General features: G+C 46.5%; 1 protein-coding gene across 1 annotated transcript in view; it reads right to left on the reverse strand.

Moving 5' to 3' along the window:
- CFAP77 (cilia and flagella associated protein 77) overlaps nucleotides 1-27711 on the reverse strand; it is a 61854-nt gene that overhangs the window by 3729 nt on the left and 30414 nt on the right. Inside the window, exons 2-5 of the mRNA XM_052815517.1 lie at nucleotides 21350-21449; nucleotides 20551-20779; nucleotides 7754-7856; nucleotides 6055-6150 (exon numbers count right to left, since the gene is read on the reverse strand). Coding sequence (XP_052671477.1) covers nucleotides 6055-6150; nucleotides 7754-7856; nucleotides 20551-20779; nucleotides 21350-21449 — 528 coding nt within the window. The remainder of the gene's footprint in view (nucleotides 1-6054; nucleotides 6151-7753; nucleotides 7857-20550; nucleotides 20780-21349; nucleotides 21450-27711) is intronic.

Here is a 27711-nt window from a genome sequence, read left to right on the forward strand (position 1 = left end):
GGTTTTCAATAGGGTTGTCAACAAATGCCATGACAAGTTAGGGAGAGGCAGGTACTTTTAAAACAGACGTTATTCCGTCCAAGATGAGCTGTGCTTGGAGGTGTGTGTTGGATTATTAGGGTTACAAATACTGTGGCTTTTCCTGGCAATAGTGCGCTTAACTGGTTTAATGAATGGGGTTGATTTTTCTGCCCCCACCTTTCTAATTCTAAGAAAATGGGGAAATGCAGGACAAGGGAGTCTGGGCTAAATGAACCTTATTCGCCTCAAACCCAGAAAGGCTTCAAAAAGTGCTCAGCAATTTTTGGCTGCTGTATTTAATGCCCCATGGAGATTTGGGACTTTTTTATTTGCTTCCTGAAAATAAGGGCCACAGATGTTTGCTGGAGTTCACTGGTCACTTAGTCAGGGCAATATTGTGAGTAAAGGAGAACTAACTGCTGGAGCTGTAACCTAGCATGTGCCTCCCTTGGCAGGTGAAGCGGGGTCAGACCAGAGCTGGCAGCTTTCTTGCCGACCTCATGTGTTTCTGAGATTTGAATCCTGACCCTTTTCATGCCAGGCAAGAGTTTTACTTCAAACTGAGTTGTCTGTTGGTAAATAGCATGTCTGCAGAAGGCAGAATAGGTCCACGAATGAAACCCCAAGTCCATTTAAAAAGCAGTTCTGTGGATTTGTGTATGAAACAGTAGGTAGCACCGAAAGCAATGGTAGGTGCTCACCTGTAACCCAACACAGAGTGTGGGGATTTACTCTACAGCAAACTGTGAGGCTGCAAGCACCCCAAGTCTCTTCCTTCACGGGTGAATATCTCCATACCAGCAATGGACGTTGGTTGCCAGCAGTTGCTTGTGCTGCCTTTGGACACCAGGGCTTGGATCGAGGTGGAGCCTGCTCTGGAGATGGTCCAGGCTGTACGGCTGCGCAGGGAGCGGTGGTGTTTTCTTGTGTTAATCGGGAGATGTTGGAGAGCAATGAAAATAGCGGAGGAATGATGCGTTACCATGTCTCTGAGGGAGACACGAGGAAGAGCTAAGGATGGCAAAGGGTAGCAGTAGGGTGTGATGGAGAGGTTGAGTGTCCAGGGCACATGCAGAGGGATACTGGGAAGGGCTGGACCATGGAAATGCTTTGCTGTGATTTGAGCAATTGCACTGCTGGAAGCTTCAGCTACTAGGCAAAACAAGAAAACCTGCAGAATCTGCAAGAATATGTGGTGATGGTGACTGGCGCCTGGAGGCTGCATTTAGTCACAGAATGGCTGCGGTGTGGGAGGTGGCATCTCTGCTGTGGTCCCAGTGGAGAGGTGCAGGGATCATGCTCAGGGTAGCTGGGTCTCTGCTGCCCATTTGGAACCCTGCAGGGTGTTGTATTTTCTTTTCGCATTGTGCCTGTTGTAGACGGGTCATCACTGAAGGCCAGCAGTGCTGCTTTGGATTGTCACTGCGGGGCTGGGACCCACCGATTCATGTCACTTGGGCCATTGAACAGCTATTGGGTGACGCTGATTTTTTTTTTTTTTTTTTTTTGGTCAGCCAAAATCCCAGCTGAAGGGAGGTTTGATCTGGTACCATGGCAACAGAAAGCTCTTGAACTCATTGCTCTAGTCTTTAAGCCCTATTTAAGCCCCAGGAGACAAGTTTTATAACACTCCAACTCCATGAAGTTTTGCTGCCCTCAAACCTGGGAGGATAAATGCCGTATCTGGAAAGCCAGCCCGCTGTGTGCTTTGCGTATCAAGCCTAGGTTATTTAAGCAGAGTCTATGGCTTTTCTGACAAGACAACAGTTGCAAGATTACATGAGCTGTGCTTGTCAGTTCAGCTCTTTAGACAAAAATAGAGGTAAGGCATTAAAAAAAAATGTGGAACATTTTTGTGTGTATGTGTTAAACCTCAACTGTTAATTCTGATGAAGGATCAGGCTGTGAGCAGATATCAGATCCCTGGTGAGAATCAAATTCTGGAGCCCAGAATTTTGCTGCAAAGTTTATACAGTGGGGATTCCTCTAATTACTTTCAGTGGAAATTTACCTGACAGAGCTTTCCCAGGTAACGCAAGGCATACGCGGGAGAGCCGCTCAGCCGTTGACAGAGCCTTTGATTTTGTGCCAGGTTGCAAATTAAGTCTTTTGCCAAGGTACCCGAACACTTGCTCGTCAATTGCTTATCGCTTATTCATATCGCGCATCGAGTGTAGCTCGTTTCATCTGCTCGGGAAGGCAGCGCCTGTTGACAAAAGTGTTGTCCAAAGTTGCTGCATTTTCTATCCTCCCCCCGTTTGGTCAAGTAAACAAGACTATTCTCCCTGGAAAGCCACCTTGAATGTCTGTGCAAGTTGGAATTCTCTAATGAGCAAAGGAAAAACCCTGGTGTGTGTCAGTGACACGTGACGCATGGAGCTATTTTGACACATGGGTGAATTCTGTCCTGCATCACTGCTGCGTGAGGTGTCGCCATCCGAATCCTTCTGGATTGACTTGACAGAACCCTGGAAATCTATTGTGGAGTAGCCGGTGTTGACTTACTGGTTTGGATTGTGACTGTCAAATATTCAAATGGAGGTAGCTGGAGCCTCACCCTGGGCTGGCACAGGCAAGGCTGTGGGGATGCTATATTGTGGCAGCAACATCCTTTCCAGTGTTTGGTTGACACCAGGGATGCCATTCTGCCTGGGCCAGCATGGTGCTAGTGATGAGTGCCACAGGGACAGGATGCATCCCATGAACATGGGGGACAGGAATATTTATTTATGTCCATGCTAGGTGCTTGAGGTACAGACCTCAGGGAATGTAGTCCCACATCTACAAATAAATGAAGTCTTGGTGCACAGTCCCAGCCGTGTTGGCAAAACCTGAGCCCAGGAATCATGTCACTGCAAGCAGAGCAAGGCAGAGGCCATTTGCCTTGGGGCGTGACTGAGGAAGAGGAGGGCAGTAGAAGCATCTTGCTGAGGTGAGTAAGGAGTTAACTTCTGTTTGGTTTTGTAAAAAACCAAAACAACACAAAACAAATGAAAACCCTACAATTCAGCAACTTTCCTTAATGAACTGCCCATCAGGAGATGACTGGCTCCCTGTGACCTGTTTGTCTTAGCGAGCTGGAGGGCCCAGGAGACCACACGCCAGGTCGGTCCTCCGGAGCGAGACGCAGAGCAGGAGCGATCACCCGGTATGGGAGAGCCTGTAAATCACCCAGTTAGCTTAATAGCGTGGGCCATTATTCTAAAGCAGTGGGGCTGAAACCTAAATCCAAATGAAAATATAGTCAATTTGTCTACACTTTACTGACTGAATGACTATGTAATATCATGCAGCCCTGGCAATGCAGGGAGCAAGCAGAAGCAATTAGTGGGGAGGGCAAAGCTCCTTTGTTTTCTTCTCTTCCTCTGCAAGCTCTAGCGTGGTGCCAGGAGATAGTCTTGCAGGGACTGAATGGAAAGTCCAGTTTAAGGGCCAGTAGTTACATCCGTGCTCAGTTCCTGCAGTTCTCTGTAAGGGGTCAGGATAGGAATAGAAAAATCCTCCTTGTTGATTTTTATGGGCCTAAAGGAACAAAACGTCATCTTCCTGCTGCCCCCTGCTTTGATTTACAACCATCTCGATAGCTGGGTGCTCTGCATTGCTCCCCCCCCAGAGCAGGCCAGACTGAAAGACATCATGCCAGGTGACAGGGGGTGACTGAGTGACAAGAAGGATGAGTGGCTTGAGGACATGTCACACCCCTGCACCTTGCAGCAGCCTCAGGTCACATGGAAAAATAGTCCAAAGTGGGGCTGTGGTCAGGGCAACAGAGTCTCTGAATGTTCTTGCCCAGAGTTTGAAATTGTTCCCAGGTCATGAGCATCCTCTGTAATGGCCAGAGCGGAACAATGTCACTGAAGGCTGGTAGGAAATAATATGCAGATGGGAGTCTGCTAACAAGTTTTCTGTAAAGTGATATTTTTGTGGTTGCTTTTCATACCGCTTTTGCGCAGTAGTATGGGGACATTATATGGATTAAAGACAGTGTTTTGGTAAACGACCTACAGAGGTCAGTGCCAACAGCTGGCCTCCTCAGGCCACTGAGTCTTAAAGAAGCCATAAAGTAGTTATCCACCACCATGGATGAGTGTGAGAAAGGTTTCAGGAGGACAGAAACACCGCAAGAACAAGCTCCCTCACCTCTTTGGAGCACTGCTCTCTGTTGTCACCCTTGTAAAGGAGGGATTGATAGGCTGACTCCTGGAGTCCCTGGGTTTACTTGAAGTGTTAGGCCAGTTGGCCTTTCAAGACCATTCCGCTATCACCTATGTAGAACCCAACTTTACAGAGATAGTTAAAGCACAGTTTGGAGGCTACCAAGGGTCTTTGGGAACCATCAGCTTTCTCTGGGTTGTTGCTGCTTTTCACTGGGTGTTTATGGATGTTCAAGAGAACTTATTTTTCCATGGAGGAAACCATGCACTGAAACTCAACTGAGCAATGAATTTCCTGATCCAAGTTCTAACACGGGCTGTGCATGATCTGCAGCTGGGGAAAGGCAAACCTTCCAGGTTAATGTAATGAGAAAGGAGGAGTACAGATAATCTGCAGAGGCTGTGCAAAATGAGCTGTCCCTCCTCCCCTGGATGCTGCCCCTGGGAAGGAAGGGAAGAGGAGAGGAAGGAGAAAGGCAGAGAGAAAAAGAAAAGACTCAGAGGTTTGAGAGCTGTGGCTAGGGGAGGAACCCAACCACAATCATGGATGAAACAAAAGGGAAAGCATGAAGAAAAACACAGGCTGAAAAATGAATAGTGATGGAAAGGTCTGGGGTGAGAGGAGCTCTAAAGAGGAGGCTTGCCCCAGCATCTCGTGTGACTTACACAATCTGTTTAACAGCGATCGGTCATGTTCTTTCCCTGACACTAGCCGCAGCAGCAGCTCTGTGCTGACAGGCAGCGGGGATAAATGATTACTGACATATGCTAATCGGACAGTCTTAGACAGGACGTAAGAGGAATACATCAAGGTGGTGCAAAACACGTTTCTTGGTCGAAACTCTCCAACTTGTACAAGTAAATTAGCTTCAGGAAGTCACAAGGCTTCTTCGTTGGTTTAAACTGCAGTTAAAAATCAACAGCGTGGCAAAAAAAATAACTCCATCAGAACAAGGGCTGGGGCGGAGGGCTGAGAGGCTCTTTGCAGTGGTATCTATCAATGCCAGATATGATTTTGGCCATATAAACTCCCTGCAGGGTTTCAGTGCTTTCAGACTTTCTGGTGTCTCCTTTCCATTCTGCTTGCCCAGCTCTTTTCCCTTCCTTCCTAAAATGCCCCCTAGCTCTTCACTTGAAGTTTCCCTGCAATTTACACCACAAACAAAGCTAACGGAATTCAAACAAGTACCCCAGAGCACAGTAGGATGCGCAGATGGATTCAGGGAGATGTTTAGATTCCATTGCTAGAACAAGAAAGCTTCACCTTGGCTCTTATTTGGATCAATTAAAGGAAGTGTCATGCACATCTGTAACCCGGCTAGACCCTTTGCTCAGTCTCACGGTGAATATTGTCAATCAGGAAGTTTAGAGAGGTGTCAAGAGTGCAGGCTTTCTAGAAAGCTCTAATTCTTAGGGTGAAAATGCTTCTTGAAACATCTGGTGTGGTTTGAATTAGTTATGGTGAGAGCCGATTAAACGGCAGGCTACCAAATTGCAGGTCTGATTGTCCTGCTTGTGTAGGGCAGTTGCAGAAAAACCAGCAAAGGCCACCCCAGTAGAAACAGGGAGATATAAAAAGATGCTTGTCATCTCATGAAGCTCATGAAAGCGCGCACAAGTTAGAAAATAAGTCATTAGGCCCTTATCTGGGCAACTGCTGTGTCTCTTCCAGGGCTTATGGCTGCAAAAAATATCCCACCCTGAAGTCCAAAAGGGGCTGATGTTTGAACGCATTCAGTGTGGGACCATTTTAGGGTCTGGGTCTTGGGGAGCTCTGAGGTAAGAGCCTTGTGTCTACCTTCATTGTGTGCTAAGGGTGTTACCAGGGCATGTGAGCAAGGTTAGAAGGTGTCCCTGAGTTCAATCAAGTGCTCCATACCTTCTCCAAGTGGGGCAGGTGCCAGAAGGACTCTTCCTTTGCAGGTAGTGGGTGTTTTCGCAGCAATGTGGTGCGAGTTTCACGTACTTTGTCTTTCTGTAACCAAAGGTAAACAAGAATGGGCTGAAACGGCTGCACAGCTATATACATCCAGCTGGTGTCATGCAATGTAATGACACTGGGATGAACAAGACTAAAAGTCACTTTGGACTGATGATCACAAAAGCCTGATCTGGGTAGTTTTTCATGTCCATGCAGCTAATACTGGTATCTAAAACATACTGATGAGAAAAACTTGAGCAGCTGCCAGCTCTGTCTCCTTTATACAGCATCCCAGTGAGATGACCACTGCCTGCAGAAAGCCCTGTGCTCTGAGCTAGAGCAATGGCTCATCACTAGCTGTGAAAGTCACTTCCACCACCCCCACCACGGTGGGGTTTCCTGGCTGTCCGGTGTGTGTGTTGCTCTCCTGATTAATTGCAGCTTGCAGTGCTTGGCAGTCCCAGCACAAGCCAGTGCAGGTATCTGGTGAATGTTTTGGCCGCTGTGTGAAACTCCGGGGAATCTGTCTGCTCTGTGGTCTAGGATGTAGGTTTGTGTTGCTTAACTCGATCATTGGTGGCTGCAGGCTTTGGGAACTTGATGAAGGGAACTTAGTGATTAAAAACATCAGTCATTAATAGATAAGGTAGGGATGCACTTGCCAACATCCTAGGCTTGTGTATTCATAAAGTAGCTGCTAATTAAGAACACTGTATTCTTGTACTTCAACTATAAAGCATAGTTTGTGATGGCAGTAAGCCCATTGAAATTGGTCATTACCATATTAGCTCGACTCTTCTTTGAGCCATTAACTAATAAAACAGTCATTGGCTGCTTTTAAATGTTATTACAGTATTGGTGTGTTTAACAGCACAGCGTTGCACTCTAACAACTGCTGTGGCTGCTGGCATCAACAACACCATGCCAGGCTCAGGGCTGGTGCTGGTCCTTTGAACATTTGTTGGCCGTTCCATTGTTTTGCCCGCTGTCACAGGTAACCTGAGCAGAGATGATGCTGTCCAAAGGACAGTCTGCAGGGCTCCCGGTATGAGGATGACATAAATACCAAAGATATTTTGAAACTTAATTCTTTGTTACAGCAGGGCATTTTGCTATTTGTGGTGACGCAAAAAGAACTAGAGCCTCCATTTTAATTGATACCAGGAGTTTAGCTGGGCAACCTGTGACTAGAGGCATATTGATGCAGACAGATGCTTGATGATAGCTAGAAAGGTGTCTCTGCAGGACAGGTGTCTAAGCCTTTGAATGGCCTTGCCCAAAGCACCACTGCTCTGGAGAGATTGTTCAGCTCCTGCCTATATCTTCAGGCACAAAAATACTTCAAAAACCCCACCTTCCCTTTTGTCTCTAGAGCACTTTCATGCACACACATTGTGATTTGCATATTTGGTGTTCACTCCTATGGCATCACCCCACAGGACATGTTCTGGCTGAAGCCAGGTCTATCTTGGCTGGGAAGCTGCTCGTCTTTGTTAGGCTTCACCAGCCTTCTAGTAGTCAGGGAGGATGTTTTCCCAGCTGAGAGCCCTCTCCATGGCTGGGAGGAGTCAATTCATCATGGGGTAGGACAGTGGGGGGTTATGCCTGGTAGCAGTGCTGTGCACAGTAAGGGAAAGCGCTGCTGGAGTATTATCACCTTTTTCTTCTCCACTCGCCGGGCTGCTGTCAGGGCTCTCTGCTGCTCCATCCACAGCTCCTTATATTTGTGTTGGAGGAGGTCAAAAAGGGGAGTGCAAGGCCTGGAAAACATTGAAAAGACAACAGTATAATTTCCAGGGTTAATACCTCTCTTTACTTCCCCATGCTGATTCATACCTCTGCTCCTGGAAAGTGTGACTAGTGAGAACATGAATAAACCCTCACACTGGGAAGGGCTTTCTCTTCCTCAAGAAAGACTCCAACCCACATTCATTTGCAGTTAATACCCCACAGCCTGCACACACTTGGATAACCTGTAGCTGGACTGCGCTAGGGCGTTCCCCAGGATGGGTGCAAGTTCCATCTTTGCACAACCTTTTTTTATAAGGCCCGTATCACTACCTCTGTTCAAGCCCAGGTGTGCTGGAAGGACCACGGAGCACCAAAGACTGTGGCTCAACCTTGGGCCCTGCTATGGCTCCAGGAGACCATTTCCCAACTGGTATCCAATGGTGAATAATGGAAGCACTGAATGGGGCAATGTCCAGAAGCAGAGAGCTGGGCTTTTGCATTGCCACCCTGGAGCTCAGAGGAGCAGCTCCGGCTGGGTCCCCTCCAGACTGACACAGCCATGGCAGCTGCCTGGGAAGAACCACTGGGTGCAAAGTGTGTTTTGCTAAAATAACACTGCTTTTGCTATTAAAATAGCACTGCTGTGGTATACCAAAAAGCCGCAAACAGATGCAATGATGGGTTGGGTGAGAGGAATAAGTGCTGCCCTAAGCAATCTGAATAGGGATAAAAGTGGACTCGATGCAGATGGTCAGGTGTCTGCAGCAGAAAGGGGAGCTGAAATGCTGAGCCCTGGTCTAGTGCCTCAGCTGTACAGACCAGATGTATTTGCCCCTTGAAACAGGGTACCAGGGGGCATCCTGGCCAGGAGGAGACAGCAGCAGAGAGGAGCTGCAGATGAGCATGGTTCTAGAAAAATAGTTAAAAAAAAAAAAAAAAAAAGGCAGTTGCTTGTTGGCCAGTGTCCTGTTCAGCTGCTCTGAGCTGGCATTAACCTGACTGACTTGTGGCAGAGCTGCAGCCTGAAATTGTTAAGTCTTGCTCCTTGCAAGTGCGGATACTTTAACTTCATCAGGCACCATGGGAGGCAGAACTGGCAGTGGCAGCAGCAGGGTTCTTGCCTTGAGGACAGCATATCACTTATTGCTGTGGTCCTGCTGCTGTTCTTTTCCCCCCAGAAGCAAACACTTGAAGGTGATGGAGGACCTTGATCTGAAGTTTTATTGGTCCTTGTCCTTGCACATCTTGCTGGGGAGGGACTTTTCCCATCTTAGCTGCAATCAATGACTGTGGAGCCATCACTTCCAGCTCTGCTCCCACCTGTAGCCCACAGTGCCTTCAGCTGTAGCTCCCATAACAGAAAGGCAGTGCTTTCCCTGCCTGTCCGGACCAACTGCGAGACACTGGGGACTTGGGCTAACTGCTGGGCTGCTACTGGGCCACCAATTCCACCAGAAGGTCGTTTTCTGCAGAGAGTGCCCGTGTGCCACAGAGTGAGCTGGTGCTTCATGGCTTTTGGCAGGAGTGGGTCCAAAATCGGTAGCAGCCAGCTTTTAGCAGTCTGGAGAATCTTTGATCACGGAGAGCGCCGGCAGTGTGTATGCAAATAGTAACTCTTCTGTTTCTTGTTCCTTCACCCCTGTGGTGACTTTTATTACTTAATTATTGCACGCCACATGCTTCAAAACAGCCTAATCTATGGCCGTGTTTTCTAATGATACTAGATGTGCAATCCAGCAATATACATCCCAAGGGGGCATTCATATCAGAGGAGACATCCTTCTGCAGACCTTCTGTTTCATAGATCACATGCTGCAGGGCTTTTCAAGGCTTTGCTTACCAATCAGCTGTGCTGCTCCAGACCGTTATCTGGAGACACCCAGTGCCAAAGGTGACACCAACGTTTACCCTTTGTTGTCCCCCCTTCTCTCCCCTCCTTCCAGTTTGCCATTTCATACTGATCAGAGCTGGGCAAAATATTTACAAAGGATAAAAGATGTGGCAAACCTGTGGCCAAGTGTCTTATTGTCCGAGTGGGTCTCCAGTCTCATTGCGTGGTGTAAATTTTGGTATTTCTGGCACAAGCACATGGTGAGCCTTGCACATGGGCTTGTTTCCTTGGCCTGTCCCTTTGCTCTCCAAGGCAGGAGCTTTCCTGGTGTGCAGGAATAGCAGGAGGGATGCAAGAAAATCTTGAGCCTTTGTCTGTAGTGTTTGATTATTGATTTTTCTGTGGTAGTTAAATGTGTTTTCACATCTCTATGGAGGTGACTTTTACCATCTCCAGTGGACCAGCCAGTTGGTGACTGATTAGTCCACAGCTGGCTTGTAAGTAAATGCTTGAAAGGACACATTTGGGTTGATGCTCTTCAGAGATCCTTCCCCGCCGTGTGATTAATCGCATTTAAGTCCTGATCCAGCAAAGTATAGAATCATGCCTGGAATGATACACGCATGAACTGCCTCTTTGAAATCGGTGGGAATGACTCATGTGCTTAGTTATACACGTAAGGTCTGGTGGGGCTGTAGGACGTGAGGCTTCGTCTGGTTTTCCTGCCTCCTTTGAAAGAAATACTGAGAAAGTGGGAAAAGCAGGGGGTATCAGGTAACACGCTTCTTTGACTAAGGTTACCGGAGAAATTTCGGAGAGGCAGCTTTTTCTTTGTAGGTCAAATGCTGATCTCATTGGAGTGGATGGGGAATTTTGGCCCCAATATTGGCGCTGCTTGGCAGCGTGACAGTGTTTCTCATTTGCAGCTGGCCTTTGGGAAAAGTCCTCTCACCTTGGTGTTACTTAAGGACAGGAATGAACAGCTTGTGTGTTCTGTTTCCTTTTGTCACCCTGCCCAGATGTTACTCCTCTGAACTGGGAGGACTTTGCTGTTATCATCTGCGGATGCTGTGGGGAGAGTGGGGGAAGCATCCGCTGAAAATGCTTATTGCAGATTAAAAACCACCTCGTTCTGAGTAACTCAGATCTCCTTGTTTTGGCACAAGCACCCTGCCACAGAAAGGAAAAGGAAAGAAGTTCTGATAGGATGTTACAAATTATTTATAATTGTGGAAAAAAATAATCAGCTGCTTCCTTTTATAGTCAAATAGTTGGAGCCACTTCTAATGTTGACATTTCCTAAATATTTTAAAATTTATCTGTGCACATTTTCAAAACTATTATCCCTGAAACAGTTCCCGTCTCTTTAATAGACTCTCTCTCTAATTTACTTTCAAGAGTCAGGGTACAGACCTATTTTCAACTGAAATGACAAGCGCCTTCTAACTCGGTTATACAATGTGGTATGCTAGTCTGCCAGAAATCTCCTGGAAAAGAAGCTGCAGCCTCCTAATAGGCTATTTTACTGTGAAAACAATGTTAAAAAGTATAATAAAGTATTAACAATATTAAAATAAAACAGTGTAGGCCTTAAATGAGCTACAAACTAGTTAAATCTATTCTATTCGATATGAGCCTCCGGTGCTTTGCAGCTGATACCTCAGAGCTGGGATTTATCTAAAATGAAGGCACCAGGGACATGCAAGAGAAATGGTAATTATAATTTGCAAACATTAGGCTGACACTTTTTTGTGTATGTGTGTATAAATTCTGACAGCTGTGATTTGTGCCATGCCAAATAGTGCTCCACCGAGCTGGGAAGGGTTCCCTTTCTGGCAGGCCATCCTCAGAGCAGCAGCTCATTAAAACTTTGGAGGAGAAGTTGCCGAAAACAGGAAGGCGTCAGAACCATCTGAGGGACTTTTGGTACACGCTTGTTGAAAGGTGTTTGAGAAGGGAGCCTTGGGTCTGACAAACTGGAATTTTAGTACGCCTCTCCATTCACAGTGGGGCAAAATAATTGGTCATCAGTGACTACTAATTTGGTTTAGTAGCCAGAGGCAGTTTTTTTCTTCCCAGAAAATCAATGACAGCGCCGAGGTCTGTTCAACGTGATTCAGCTCAAGACGGGTCCTCATTTAGCTCTTGATGTTTCTTCCACTGGAGACAGCTATTTTGTTAAAATGAAATTAAAATCTATCTATAATACTCGGCTCAGGGAGCGGCACCCATCAATGCCATGCTGCTCTTGAGGTTTCAAGGTTGTCAGTCTCCCCTCAAACTTGTTTTTCAAAGGTTTATATATCAACCGAAAAAAAGGTACTTGGCAAAAGTGGATACAAACGACTTTGCTCAGGAAAGGGGTTCATACTAGCTTAAAAGGTGCAATCAATTTGATTGCTAAGTTGTGCTGTAAAAGGGTAAAAACTTGACTTGTGATTGCCTCTTTCTTGTATAATTCAAAAGCACAGGGGCTTGTAAATATTTTAGCGCAAACTTCAGCCCTTGGATTTTCCGGGTAGCTCTCCAGCGAGTGCAGACTGCTCCTGCAGCACTCTTCCCACTGCTGGTCAGGATGGGATCCGGCAGGGAGTGGAGCGAGGGAGCAGAGGACACTTGCACAGGCATCGACTCCCTGGTGGCTGCGCAGCTGTTTGGGCTGTGCCGAAAACACTGCTCTAATTTCAATGGCAGCTTAGTGGCAGCAGGATCTGGCCCTGCATGGGTGCTCATGCAACAGATAAATCATATAATTGATTTTTTTTTTTACAGTTGTGATGTCAAAACTGTGTTGCAACACCACTGCCTATCCTGACATTTTAACCCTTTCTTGAAAGGTTAATGAGGTTTCAGAGGGCTTTAGTCCTTGCTGGTGCCCTTTCATCTAGGGTGACGTGCTTTAGCTGCACAGCCAGGATCTCTTTGGGGTCTTCAGTCCACAGGGGAGACAGCTGCAGGGTGTACCACCTTTGTATTCCTTTCTCATGCACTTCATGATGGGAAGGATTTGTCTGGTGGTAGTAGTGTCCATATAGAGATCTTCCCCTGGCTTGTGGCTGGGTCAGCCGAACCAGCTCCCACCAGCTCAGGTTGATTCCTTATTGGGAACCGGTTTGGTCTCTAGCATCTCTGGAGCATGGGGCTCCTCAGCGCAGCTAGCGCAAATTATCTTCAGCAAATAAAGCACAAGCTGGGGTCTGTGATTCTGCTCGGGGCCTTGGGGTACTGCCAATGCAGGCAGCAGTAAGGCATTAATGCTCAGGTCCCTCTGCCCTGAAAGGGGGCTGATAGCACAGGAAAACTCTGATTACAGTTCCCTTGTACTGCTATATTGTCTCCCTTCCTCCCTTGTTACTGATGGGCTGGAGCTAGCAATCTATCTACCATTAATTTGTCTCTGTGTAGCCCAGCAGGAATCTGGGGTATGATTACAGCTCTGGCCCTTGTGTGAGAGCCGGCACAGCCCCGGCATCCCCCTGCAAACTGCCTGGCTCTGCCTTGCCTTAATTGTTCCCCTTTGGCTGGTGGACCTGTCTCTTCTAACAAGGGCAGCGAGGAGGGCCGAGGTAATTGAAGCACTTAGCCACACTCCCAAGCATTGCCTCCTGCAGCTAATTAGGAAAGAGGGCCGCTGGGCTCTTCGTTATTTCTTGTAATTGTTTGTGGGTTTTGCATAACAGTGAATGGCAGAAGAGGGATGTGCAGTTAGTGGTGAATTCTTGACTTTGAAATTTGTATAAAAGGTCACTTACAATTTGTTAACGCTTTCACAAGAGTGAATTCAATTAGCGGCTCCCGCAGTCCCTGCACACACGCGTGTGGGTGTGTTTGTAAGGAGAGGGAGAGATGGCAAAACAAGCAGGGTGTGAATGTAAAGGCTCTTCATTTTCCTAAGCAGCTTGTGGACTATACGGTAAAGTTATAGGCCCCTTACAGCTTTATGGTCCTCTAAATAGGTCCTGGCAATAAACCCATGGAGAGGCCTGAAAGATCATTTTTAAATGATCTCCACTTGTCCTCACTTTCCATTAACCACTGAAGAAAATAACAAGAGAAAAATTGGTAGAAAACACTCAGGGACCAATTTTTTTTTGCAGTCTTTGGGCTGGCAAAACTCTCAGTTGAAATAGTGGGTCTTCCACCCACGCAGCAGCTGCAGGATCTGTGCCGTCAAAGCACTGATTACTCTGAATTGCTGAAGCTTCTTTACAATCCTTGTAATTTGGATGAGGAAATAACAATATAAATTATTTCACTGTGGGCAGCCAATGAGGTAGTGGCTTCTTCTAAGTGTCAGAGGATCTGTTATTTTGCTCAGAGGGCTCGTATGTATAGAACAGTAAAAAGAATAAAATCCATTGTAAACATGCACTTTAAAAGATTTATCAGATGCTCATAGCTGTACTTAGGAGTACACATGGTTACAAGAGCACCAATTTGCTTTACTATTCCCTCCCAGGCCAAGAGTGAGGCGTATACTTGTAACGATCCTAAATGCACACATGGAAACACGTGTCTTGCAGTGAAGTTACCAAGCCAGCTCTTACCCATTAAATAACTGGCTTCACAAGCTGAAATTTGTGCATTAGCATTGATTTTTGGGTTGGAGATACCCTTTGGCTAACTTAATTGAAGATTATTTAGATTTGTCTCCAACACATTTGTCTACTGACTGGAAATTTGCTGTTACCCTCTGAGAAACTCAGGTGGGATGTGATTATGGGACAGAGCTATTCTGCCTGGAGGTCTCAATTCATGGCTGAGAGTGAACAGCGCTCAGTCTGCAGTCATCAACAAATGCAAAACATCTCGATGAATAAAAAAAACAAGAAAAAACCCCCACAATGCTGAGCAAAACAAATCAAAGCGCAAGGTCTTCCCCTTGACCTCCATCCCATGCTTGAATCTCTCTGGCTGGGTGGGAACATTACTTCGTTTGAAAGGAAAATATGTCAATGAGGGCTGAAAAGCTTTGCTTTCACAAAAAGGATTCTGTGGTTATTTCCCCCTGACCCAGGTTTTCATTGCACAGACTGCAAAAGCAGAAGTTTGCAAGGGAAAAAGGCCACTTGTGGCAAGTAGTAGTTTTAGATGGTAAAAGTTTTGGAAGAGTTTTTTCAGCCAGTGGTAATCAATGGAGATAAACCCATGGACAACAGCCAATCTGTGTGAAAGAGTAAATTACTTTCCTCTTCAGTGTAATGCAATTGGTAATAAGGGCTGTAAATCTCTGTTCTTTAGATCTTTTTTTTTCCCAGCTCTGTGGCTGATGTGCAGGACCTGAACCTTATGCCAAACCATGACTTTGCTGTTTGTTTTCTCTTAAGCTGGGAGTCTGAAGTAGTCAGAAACTGTTACAACTGCAATAAATGACTACACTGAAGGAGAACCAGTATCTTCACAGTGCACTCGGGATTTTTTTTTTTTTTTTGAAGGGGGGGTAACAGGTCTTTCTGCCCAACCAGATGCTGCAGCCACCCAGGTGCAAGACAGCATGATCCAGGCAGATGCAGCTGGGAGCTCTGTGATAACTAATGTACACACAGTGATGCGAGCACATACCCAGCCTGGAACGTCTCCAGTAGAAGAAAATTATCCTTGAAATAGAAATAGAAATTCTTATCTTAGCAATGTGAGAATGGTGGCAGAGACACAAAGTGCCTTTCACTGTGGAACCGGATAGGATATGCAATTATCTGAATTGATGGGAGTCCTATACTTTTTAACTTGGTTGCATTTTTCTGGTGCCTTCAGCCTGACAGTGATTCCAGTCACTATGTTACGTTTTTACAATTTGTTTTGTCAGTGCTTGGATATTTTTTTTCTAAAACTTTTGTTTGCCCCAATCTTTTGGACTCTTGTGGCTTTACACTCTCTATTTGTCTGGCTTCCAGTGATCATGGATCAGATGTGGGCTTGCTGTAATATTCGTCTTTCTTGCCAGTCTAGCTTTTCTGGGTGGATTCTTTCCAGGAACACCCTCTGCTCTTCTGTATTGTTTCTTTGACATATCTTTGCAGCTGGTCTATACTTAGACTAGCTTTTTTTTTTTTTTTTTCCCTAGGGCCATATATTAATGACCTGAAATGTTCCTTAAGTGTCTCAAAGTGCATTTTGTGTGCCAAAGAGATGCTGGAAATATCTCAGCACCTTTTGGGCAGCTTTCTAAACTTTGTTCTGGCTGCGTGCAAACATCATGGACACTTTGGGTGGAAAGGCCACTTGCAAAGCAGAAGCATGAGCACTGAAGCCTTCCTTCTCGGGGAAGGCGAAAGATAAGAACAGAGAAGTTGGTTAAGCCAGGAAGCTGCAGGGATAGCCAAGATAACAGCTGAGCTGCTAAAAGCCAGTGAGACAATTGTCAACAGTGTTAGGACAATTGCAAATGATACAAAGAAAGAGGAGGTACTGGATAGCTGATGCCCTTGGCCAATTGTAACAATATGAATAAGAGAAATTGCAGCAACCAAATGCTTTAGAGAGGTGAGTTTGCTGCAGGAACACGGTGAAAGCTGCTGCCAAAGGATTAAGACCAGTTTTAGAGAATGGGAGGTGGAATGGTAGGAGGAGATGAAGTTAGAAGGAAAATGGGATGTAAAATTCAGGAAAGGGACGGTTGAAGCGAAGGCAAACGGTAGGGGGGGGACCTGGCAGGAGACATGGGGATGACAGAGTGCCAGGGAAATCCTGCCAGCACACCCAAGGTCAGCCCAACCTACAGGCCAACTGCCAAGTGGATGGCAGCATGTTGGAGGCAGGGTTATGGCCATGCAGGGTTTGAAGGAGGTACAGGTGTAGAATGGCAGAGAATGGCATGTCTGTGCAGTCCCTGTGTCCAGGAATATGTTCTGGGACATAGTATGCAGAATTAGGAAACTTGCACTACTAAGAGGCAAATGAAAGTTTTTCTCTAAAAGTGGCCCTGGAAATGCTGGACAGTGTGTTCATGCTGAGGATGCACTCTGCACTGCTAGCTCCTGGGGAGAAAACTTGTGCTTGGAGTACCAACTGTGTGCTGGTGTGTTTTGGCTTCAAACTCCTTGTGTGACCTTGTGCAAATCAATATAATCTAAAATATAGCTGTAGACAGCATCCATATCTTTGTGCTTGCTTCTAGTTCCAAAAATGACCATTTAAAGTCTGCTAATTTCAGTGCACTGTGAACTTCAATCAGAAAAGGTGGTTAGGAGGATAAATGTGGGTCTGGACCTCTACTGGGGCTTCCAAATGCACCGTGAATAGCAAGCTGTATTGACACCAGTGAAGATCCTGGAGGTCTTTGCAGAACCTCTGTTTCTTTAGATCTCCAGTACCATCAAAACACCTCCCACTCAGTGCCCTGCATCCTCCCTCTTGTAAAACAAGGTCATTACACAAAGAGTATGGGGGTTGAATACACCTGCTAGTAGCGCTGTGTTGTGGGGTTATTTTAAATGAAAGGACTTGGGTCCAGGAGGACAGCAACCCTAATCCACACACATCTTACAGCTATGTAATGTGTCATGCACAAAGCCTGTGGATGGGGGATGGTTTTAGCTTCTGGAGGAGATGTGTTGCCAATGATGGGCATTTTCCTTGAAAGAAAACCTGTAGACCTGTTTGTGGTGGGGATGAGGGCTGGGACAGGTGAAGCTGAGCTTGCATGCACAGTAATGTGGTCGTTACCCCAGTACCTGTGCTCGGTGGACACATGCTCTCTTGCAAATTGTGGCTTGCACAAGGCAGCTCTTCTAGAGATCAGAAGCTGGAGCATGAATTGGGGGAGCCTGACTGGAGGATGCCCCATGGGGGAGTCTGGGACCCTACCACATCCTCGTTACCGCTGACCTTGGCACGAGTGCTGCGGGCTGATGGATCGGCTACGGAGCTGGACAAGACCCTGGGGAACCGCTGTATTATCTATTATCGTCCCATCAGTGCCTCCCCTGACCCCTCCCAGCTCCGAATGCCACAGGCATCAGGGAAGGAATAAATCTCTGTCTGATACTGAGAGAGAGAAGGGAGCGAGAGCAGGAAAAAGGAGAGATGAAAAATGTCCTTTTTATGACTCTCACAACAAAGCTGGCCACATGATTCGCAGCAAACATTTCTCTGGGAAAAGGGAGGGAGAGAAAGGGGGGGAATCAGCAAAAAAGCAGAGCTACTTCTTCCCCCTGGAAGATGCCCATGGGGAATTAATAGAGGGGTATAGGTGACCTTTGAAGGTAAATATCCCAGGAAAGGAAAGGGGCTTCAAAGCTTCAGAAAGGTCACTCCAGCGTCTGACACTGCCTTGTGAAATGCTCCATGCAGCACACGTCCACCATGAGTGGAAAGCAGAGGCATAAGTGATCTGCCGTGCTAGAGGGACCAGCAGGGCCAGGGCATGATTAATAAGGCACTAATAGCAACCACAGCATTTGTGTTCATTTCTATTTGGGATGATCCAGGAGAGCTCGTACTTGTGAGCCTGGGGAGAACTCCTGACCTTGGTGTCTTTAGGAGACAGAAGCCTTTAGCAGCGCAGCCCAGGGCCTGAGAAGGGGCTGGAGATATGTTGCCAGGGCTTGAGAAGCCCCCTGCACATTACCCACTGACAGTTGCAAGACCACAAACGTGTTCCCGTGACAGCTGCTGAGCTGTTTGGGCCTTATAACCCCCTGTGCTGCTGTTCCCAGAGAGGCAGCCCAGCCCCGAGGCTGCATACTGGCACCAGCTGCAATTCCAGCTGTGCAGAAGAGCTGCAACAGGGCTGTAGGTGCAGACGGGGTAGGTTTGCATTGGTGTTCTGGAGATCGTCCCAGAGCATCACCGTCATCAGGCAAGGTGGCTGCAGCCAATTCCAGTGTGATGGGAAGGCACCTTTGCTCTCTGGCCTTCTCAGCTGTACTGTCTGTGGGCTAGGGAATGACATGCAGGCTCTGTTCTTGGTCAAAAACTTCACTGCACCTGAGGTGTTTATCAAAGTGGACATTTCTAAAGGCAAGCAAGTGCTTGGAGTCATGGAAAAAGACCGTATGCCATTGTTCTTTTCTTCTGTCCCCAGACAAGCATGTATCTTAGTTGTGAGTGCCTTCCCAAGTAGCAGCACTAAGAACGCAGTCGTACAGGCCTTAGAGTCCGAAAGCAGAAGCAACTTAAATCCATTGACAACTAAGTCATTTTTAACAGGGCAGGTCTTGTTGAACCTGGTCAGCTGTGACTAGGGACAGGCTTGGGCTGGTGAGAGCTCACCAAAGCTGGTATGTTTAACTTGCCAGTCATGGAAAAGTGTGTTAAATTCCCACTTTTACTGAAATGGCTGTAACAACTCCTTGGTAATCCCAGTAATTTGATTTTGTCTATAACGTGCTTTTAAAGTAAAGGGATAAATACAATCAGTCTGCATAAAAGGTAGCTATTAAGGAGCAGGCAAGTTGTACAATAATAACTTTAAATTAAAAGCCCTTTCCCACTACTTCTGCTGTTGTGGGGTCTGCAGATTTTCCTTAAAACTTTTGAAACGTGCCTAGACTTCTTACAGGCAGCCATTTAACCTCCGTTTATGAAGAAATAAAGCAAAATTGATGTTGATTTTGGTCTACATCGGGGGATACTTTCGCAACATAAAAGCCCTTTTGCCTGCAATTTGCAGAGCAGCCCTGTCACATTGGTGAGGGCTGATACTGATAAAGATAAAGCTTTATAGCTGGGGCATTTGCAGCTAACAGCAAGCTAATGCTACATTTTCATTTTGATGCAATTAATGTTAATGTCTGCTACGAAAATTGTCATTAAATACCATTTTAAAATCCATTCAATTTGCATATGCAAAGCCCATTTACTATCATGTAAAATACACGGTGCCGTTCATCATGTCTTTTCTCTAGAATTTGTAGCTGTTATTTTTCTGGTAGTGATTATTACCCAGCTCTTAAAATGAAACGTAATGTCTGGTCCAGACCTGCACAGAGCAAGAAAACCCTCTGTGCTCCAGCAGCAGCAGGGCTGCTTTGGAGCCTCTTTCAGAGGCTTTGAGCACTTGTTTGTGCTGGACTCACACCGGTTCTTCTGGACCGCTGTGCTCTTCAGCCTCACTCGTGCTCCTGTGGAGGACAGGCAGTGGAAGGACCTAGAAGTCAGTCTAAGGTGCTGATGTTCTCCCCTGCAGACTCCCTGTTGCACAATTCCCCATCAGAAAGCAGCACAGCAGGCAGTTAGGAGCTGGTACATGAGGGGGATGTTAAATGGGTTACTTCTAAATGTGGTACCTCTTTGAACTTCAGGCAGGACTCGCATATGCTGGATGCTTTGTAAAAATCTTTTGGAGGACACTGCGATGCAGAAGACCTAACTCGGTGTGAAGACTTAAACATCCTGCTGCATTGCAAGGGATGAATGGGTAGGCTTCTGCCCTTCTAAAGGGGTTGCCGGGGGAGCAGCAGGGACCAGCTCCCCTTCAGCCCTTGGGACAAAGCCCAAGAAAGGAGAAGAGAGCAGTGAAAAGCTTCTTTGCCTCCATCCTGCTGTACTACCAGTTTCTGCCCAATGCAGGGCAATGAACTAACAAGTGGGAGAGAGTGGGATAAAGAACTTGAACAGATCCTTAACTGCACCGGAGTATTTCAACCAGTGGAAACAGGTAGAAATGCTGTTGCTCTGATTTTTCAGCCATTATTCTGGCTTACAACTCTTCACGTTCCTTTAAGTTAAAGGATTGGCATTGAACGTATTTTTAAGAGGTTCCAAGCCCTTGGTGCCACAGGTGAAATGGGGATGTGTTGTGGCATGTAGATTAGATTTAGGTAGCTGATTATTATCTGACACAGATGATGTTTTGGGGACTGTGCTAGCTGAGGCGTGGGGGAGATGTAGATGTGAGGGTAGGAAGGGATAATCTCATTCTGAGAAGGGCCCCAAGCCTTCCCCCTTACCGTGCTGTGATGCCATAAGTCAAGTCTGCAGGTACTTTAGGAGGACATCTCTTGAAGCGACTGTATTCATCATCTTTGCACCGAATGTCCTTGGCCTTGTAGTACAAATTAAATTCATGGGCTGTGGTATAACCGGCCTTCAGAGCACCACGGTTCATGGTGATGAAGTCTCGGGGCATCTTCTGATCTGAAGCAGTTCTGGGCTTTACTGTGTTCCAGTGGCCTATTGCTGGAGATGGAAAGAAACATGAGAGGCAAAGAGAAAAAGATCAGGCATCTTGGGTAACTCCTATTTGGGAAGGCAGGCTGATATTTGTGCACCATGCACAAGGGCCTTGTGTGGCTTGCATGCATTTTGCCATGGCTTCACTGTGGAGTGAACTTCATATCCTATCCCACTGCATTTCCTATGGGGACATCTCCCATCCGAATCACGTGTCTCCTCACCCTCCATCTTGGCTTGCTCAGCAAGTCTGATGATTTCACAGGGGAATTGTCCCTGAGAGCGCAAAGTAGGAGCTCTAACAAAGTTATGAAAGGGGCCATGTGTATCACCCTTTGCAAGTGCCGTACCACTCTCCGCTTGGGCTCTGTGTGATCCTATAAAAGTTTCCAATGTGACAGAGAAACTTTACTAGTCACCAAGCAATTTGGGTGATATTAATGAAAGTGGGTGAATGTTGGGATTTCTTTACCTCCAGCTTGACGAGAAGTATTGAATAGCACAGGGAAGGAGAGGAGAGTGCCTATTAGCATTAGGATTTCCTTGCAGGTCTATATTTTAGTGGCGTTGTCATACCTTCAGGGACTCCTCCATCTGTCCTGTGCATGTACAGCCCGTATGAAAAATCAAAACCTGGCAGGGTGTAGCAGTTTCTCTGGGGCTTCCCCAGTTCTGCCTGCAGAAGAATAAAGTTAAAACAGAAGCATAAAAACCTTTCCTGATAAGCTAAAACCCCTGAAAATAAAAATTTGTAACAGAATGTGGCCACAAGTACCAGGAGTAGCTCTGGCTCCACTTGGCATGGGTTTGAATCCCACTGTCTGGGCACAAGTGAGAGTGACAGGGCAAAAGAACTCACAGCCATGAGTCTTCACCAGAGCTGAAGCCTAAGGGATGCTGAACTTCACACATTTTTACCTGAGTTATAAAGTGACCTAGCCTTGCTGGAAATAGGGATTCTGACTCAATATATATGGACTTGAAGTCTCCTTGTTTGGTTAGTTTCTCCTTTGACTAGGATGCCCAGCTGTGGTGTCTGCTGGGGAGACTGCAGCTAGTCTTAACTTTCCTTTGAGTTATTTCATTTCCAAGCTGTGCCTCCTCCTAGAAAACTGGTGTAAACTTCTCCGAGCACAATCACATTGCCATTCCTGCCTGGGAATAATCAAGACGCAAGGCATGTTGCAGCGGGAGGATAAGGGGAATGAAGAAAGGGGAGCAGAGCCTGGGGTTTATAGCACAGAAAAGAAGAGAACTTGAGCTCAATACCCTCATTTCTGTTTAGTTTTAAAATGAACCCTTCCCCAGTCCATGTGTGTCCCAGCCTGGTGGTGTCTGTAGGATTAACTGACCTCCCCTCACCCCTTTGTCTCTACCCTCCCATCTCCATGGTGAAGTCACTGCAGGATGTGTGTGTCTTGAAACCTTATTGCTGCTTGAAAGGGAGGCGGTGGAGGAGGGAAGGGGTGAGAGCCTGGCTGCCTGGGTCTGTGCCTTCCTGCTAGGGGAAGCTGGAGCAGGGTCAGGCAACAAGTCCCCTGGAGCCCTGAGGCATGGTTTGGGTGCTTTGGGACAGGTTATTTTGCATGGGAAGGGTGTTGGAGGAGCTGGGGGGTTGTAGGTGTTGGCAGAATGAAAGCGCTGAAATCCTACTCTAGTGCTTCTCTACAGGTGAATCATTGAACATTAGTATTGAGATGACTGTTATTACACTCCAGAGTGAACACTCTCTGGATCAGGAGAGGCTGAATTGAATGCAGCCCTTTTTGCAGGGACCGAGTGAAAAGAATAAGACTGAAAATGAACTACCTCCAACTTGCCACTATGGCAGGTTGAGGCTGTACAGCGGTTGATAAGGGATGCAGCTTATCGGAGCTACTTGTATAGGAACATCGTCCAAACCCAAATTTACGTTCTACTCCCAGCCAGCACTGTGCAAACCCTGGCCAGGGCCTCGGAACAGCCACGGCTCTCCTGTACGCTGCCAGCCTGGTGGCCCCTTTGCAATGTGCTGTTAAAGGGTACTCACCAAGTGTGCCTGGTGCTGCTGAGCAGCTTCAGCTCTTCTGCATCACCCTCAGCTCAGGCAAAACTCTTGCTGAGCCAGTTTTGCCTGGAGAGCGAGGGTTAATAACCCCTGCCCAAAACAGGTACTTTTCCAGAGGGCTCTGTGTTGAAGTCTCTAGAATTTGCTCATAATTGCTCAAACTTTTTTGCCTGGAGCCATTTTTTTGTGCATTCAGTTTGGAGCTTCTCAGCTCCCGTCTCTATACTGCAGCTACACAAAAACTTAAAAGCACACAGTGGCTGTGGCACCGGGCTCCTCACCAGCATGTCCAGGGGTGAGATCGTGCCTGCTAGCTTGAGTGACTTGTCTGTGTTGTGACAACAGGTCTGCTCCTTTGCAGATCCTGACAAACTGGCTGTCAGGCTTGCCAGTTTGTGATCATTGGGATCATTGGGCCTGCAAGCCTGTACAGTGATGTTTTCAGGTAAATCCATGGTCTTGCTTCTCAGGTCTGGGAGGGAGGTACTTCATTTTGGTCCCCTTAAATCCATGCACTTGTGATGCTATAAAGCAGGTGTGGTATTCCCACGACTCTCAGGAGCACAAGTTCACCAGAAAATGAATTTTCTAGACTCGCTAAGATCCTTTGATAGGCTCAAAAACCCCATCAGGCTCCTTGCCCTGTGCAAAGCTACAGATCCTTTGTTGCAAACAGACCTTTTTGAAAGCAGTCGACTCAGCTACCTGATACAACCTGTGCATAACATGGCTGCATTCTCCCGGCTGCCTCCTGTGAACTTCTAGCAGAGGAAGGGACTGTCCCTTGCAGATGTGTCCAGCGCCGATCACGATGGGAGTGAGAGGGCTTTTAGTGCTACCGCAACTGAAATATCACACGGCAGTGCTAAACCATATGTGCATGCTGTGTGTGAGTTAGGGAGCTCAGGCAAAGCGTATAAACTGGTGCCGGGGATGATAAAGTAGCTTTCATTGCCGATCTATTTCTCCTGTATTTAGAGGCATTTGTACGCTAGCTATTTTTAGATTAGTTGTCACTGATGTACAAGGGAAATGGTGTAACGTTCCTCAGATGCATGAGAAAAGGCTTTTTCCAGGGATTATGTTCTGATACCGGATCAGCTAAGTGAGGTCAGAAATCTGCTATGATGGCGAAGGTGTGGCAGATGGGAGAAAATTGCTGAGAAACTGCAGGAAAGAAGAGAGGTTTGTAACCTGTGGCAAAGCTGCTTCCAAACCTTTGAATGCAGAACCTTGTAGAATGGAAGAAATTACAGGATTTAAAGATTCTCTTTTGTAGAGCACCTGAAGTTAACACAGTTGGGTGTTTACTCCATTGCAAAATGAGTGCACGCTGTTTCCTTTTATGATCAGGTGGCATTTTACAGTCACTTTGCACTGAATAAATAAAACTGAAGGTGCTGGATAATTAATTAAAAAAAAAAAAAAAGTCTGGTCCAATATGTTGAACATGGAGAGAACCTGTGCCTGAAGAAAATCAATGGACTCTGAGGACTCTGGTTGCCTGCCAACATGTTTTACCCACAAAAGCAAAGAAGGGGAAGGAGGTAGCAGGAATGAATCTTGCTCAGTGTAATCCAAGATTACAGCCTTTCTCATTCATAAATTAGAAAAACGCTGTTGCAACCTCATGGGCTGGTTTCAGTTGTTTGTCCTGGGGCATTGTAGGTGTGCTGTGTCGTAAAGCGGTGGGGAGAGCGAGCCAAAGTTGATGCAGAAGCCCACTGTTTTCTTCCCCAGCTCCAGCACCGTTTTCTGTGTTCAGGTTTAGCCTGTCACAAAGCTGCTTGGCTGGAATACAGATCTGTCTGACAGCTGTGCCCATCAGCAGACAACTTCATTAAACCTCATTAAGATGTCATTTCTCTGCCTTATTTCCCACCTCTTGGCTCTAATTAAAACCGTCTCTCTCTGCATCCCAGGCGGTCCTAATTTTCTCTGGGTACCTTCTGCAAGTTTTCTCCCTTTACGACCTCAGTGAGGAAAACCCAGCATCTTAAATACTGTCTATCCAGCCCTTTCGGAAAAGATAGCTCTAGACTTTTTCCTGAAGCATTCCCAGAGCATCCTGCAGAGATCATCACCTCCTCCCAGGGCTGCAAGAGACGTGTGCTGAGGCTTTGTTTGCGCTCTCAAACTGTCTTCAAGGACTCGGCTAATGCACCCTTTCCCCTTGGACACGATAATTTCCATGGTTGAATCTGGTGTGTCTGAAATGGGTTTGGAGGGTGCTATGCTCAGACTCACTGCAGTGCAGCGGTGGGGGTGTTTGATTAGTGGGGATACCCTGCTCAGCTGAAGAGTGAGTGGTGTTGAGTGTATCGAGCTCCCTGGCCTTTGCTAGGTAGTTTTTGATTTGTGCAGCCCCAGGTTTGAGGCCTGGATTTGTATTTGAGTGTCTAATGGGATTGGAAAATTTTTGCTGTGAAAGAGGAAGGCTCAGAAGTGGGTCTGTCTGTAAGAGGTGGGCACGTTGCAAAGGTGTGAGGAAATACAAAACCTTTAAGGATTCCAGGGTTTGTCGCAAGACTTATTTGTGTTTCATCCCCTGGTATTTATGGCCCATTGACACACGTTGCATCAATTTTCTAAAGATGACTGAGACTGTGAGCGGGGTAGGAGACGTGTCTGTGCAGAGAGGTACAGTGAGAGATGGAGGCATGGGTTTTTAATCCCTGCATCTGAGGCAGCCCTTCACTGGGAGGATACGCTGGGCAAATCCATGAATCTTCTCTGCTTTGACTCAGCCGGGGCTCCCCTGTCCCCTCCTCGACGGCTCTGCCCTGCGGACGCCTGCAAACCCTGCGCCGGTGCATTTTCAGCCTGCCAGGCCCTGCTTCCTTCCCTACCTTCTGTTCCCCTTTTCATTACACCCCCTTGTACAGTAAAGCCTCCCGTCACGCTGCCATTACTATTATTATTGCAGATTTACTGCACTTGCAGAGTGAAGTGATTGCGGTGACAAGGCCCAGCATTTTTCCTTCCTTCCCCCCGCGACAGCTTGAAATCAAGCCCTTCATTTGCATTTACATGATCTTGCTGTGCAGCTTATGAGATCGGGAGATTTATTTGCTACTTAGCTTGATGTTTGATTACACTCTAAGAAGGCAGTGAGCTACAAAGTGCAGGGATACATCAGAACTGAGCTACTGAAAGCCCCTGGGGGACAGTAACTCAACATCAGGTTTAGGTAGATGAGAAAGGGAATGTTCAGTGTTTTGAGAAAGGCAAATTTGATGAGGTTTTTCTTTAAAGGTGGAGGGAAAAACTTACTTTCCCTCTCTGACAAAAAATGGTTGGGAAAACAAGAATGTTGTTATAAAAACACACCTGAAAATCTGGATTTGTTAGTGCAGAAGAAATCCTAGCAGGGGCTGGTGGCTGCTGGGCTGCCTGCCGCTAACTGCTTGTAACTTCCACTCCCAAGAAGATTATTAATAATAAGTTGGCAGTTATCTTTGAAGCTTTTCATAAACATTAAAGGTCAAAGTCGAAGTTTTGCTTGATGAAGGACCACGAAATCTGTCCCTGTTTTATTAAGCTTCAAAACATGCCACCAAGCATTAATCCTGCTGTAATACTGGGGAAACTGAGGCAGGGAATCAGTGTGCCCATGCAGGATAGCAAAGGGAATGGAGTTTGGATTGGGGAGAGAAGTGGACTATTCCCAGTACTCTACCGTGTTCAGAGTGGGAGACAAAATTATTATAGTGTCCCACAGTGGTGTGAGAGTCTTCCAGAGAAAAGGGTGATGGTTGGGCAAACTGCTGCCCTCAGAGTCAGGAACAGTAAAGCTCGAGGATCTTACTGTGAGTTTAACTCCTTTCATTACAAATACTCCAGATAGGGTAGAGACACTGCTAACCCAGAGCATGTCTACACATGCAGTCTGCACTAACCTCTGCTCCTGACTGACCTGCACCGGGAGCTGTAGCCTTATTAGGTACAATTGTCAGGTCTAAACTTGAAAGGTTTTCCCCCTAGAAGCTACGTTTTGCTTTACACTGGCAGCAGAGGACTGCGAGGATGGATGGGACGCAGGCATCCCGCTCACTGGGTTAGGTAGAGCAGTTAGAGAAGGCAGACAGCACTTCCAGCCCAGGGTTCTACCTACCCAACCCCAGACACCGGCGTGCCCCTTCCCATCATCTCTGCTCACAGCACGGCTGTAACGCCGACAACCGAGGGCCACACACGCGGGTCCCCGACACAGAAACCCATATCTAAGGCAAGACACCCGCTATCTGGTACAGTAGCTTTGCGTGCGAACTGTTTGTACTTAGCTTTTAGTCTTGAAAATTGCCATGAGATACGCTATTACAATTAATCATTAAAGACTTAAGAAAGAGTATAGCCCATTACATAAAAGACTCCAGCGATGATCTTTATCCAACTTGTAAAATGGGCAGACTTGATGCGACTGAATAATTTTCCTCTCATCTGCACAAAATCATGAATGCAAGTCATACTTTGAGCCTGAAGTGAACACTGCGAGACCAGCCTATAATTACCAAAACAGAAAAAAAGAACAGCGTTTTCTAATGAATGACAAGCCACTAGGTGGAAATCTAATTTGGTCTAATTAAGCAGCCTTTGTGAGGATTTGTCTTTAGATGAAAAGAGGGAGCCAAAGAGATCTAAATGCAAATGAACTCTATCATTTTGGTTTTAAAGGGCCAGACATATATGAACGTATTTGCGTACACAATACTTTCATTTGTCTTCATAGGTGTATTCACCTTCTAGTTTTCTGTTGAAAAAAATCTTCTTTGCCCCCAAATTCTGGGACTCTGAATACTATTTGCTCTTTATTGAGTTAGAAGATAACATGCTGTTAGAGGGACAATTTTAGCAGTAGGGTATCACAACTGTTAAAATTGCCTTTCTCTGT

Source organism: Harpia harpyja, chromosome 19 (genome assembly GCF_026419915.1).
Source record: "Harpia harpyja isolate bHarHar1 chromosome 19, bHarHar1 primary haplotype, whole genome shotgun sequence".
Classification (NCBI taxonomy): domain Eukaryota; kingdom Metazoa; phylum Chordata; class Aves; order Accipitriformes; family Accipitridae; genus Harpia; species Harpia harpyja.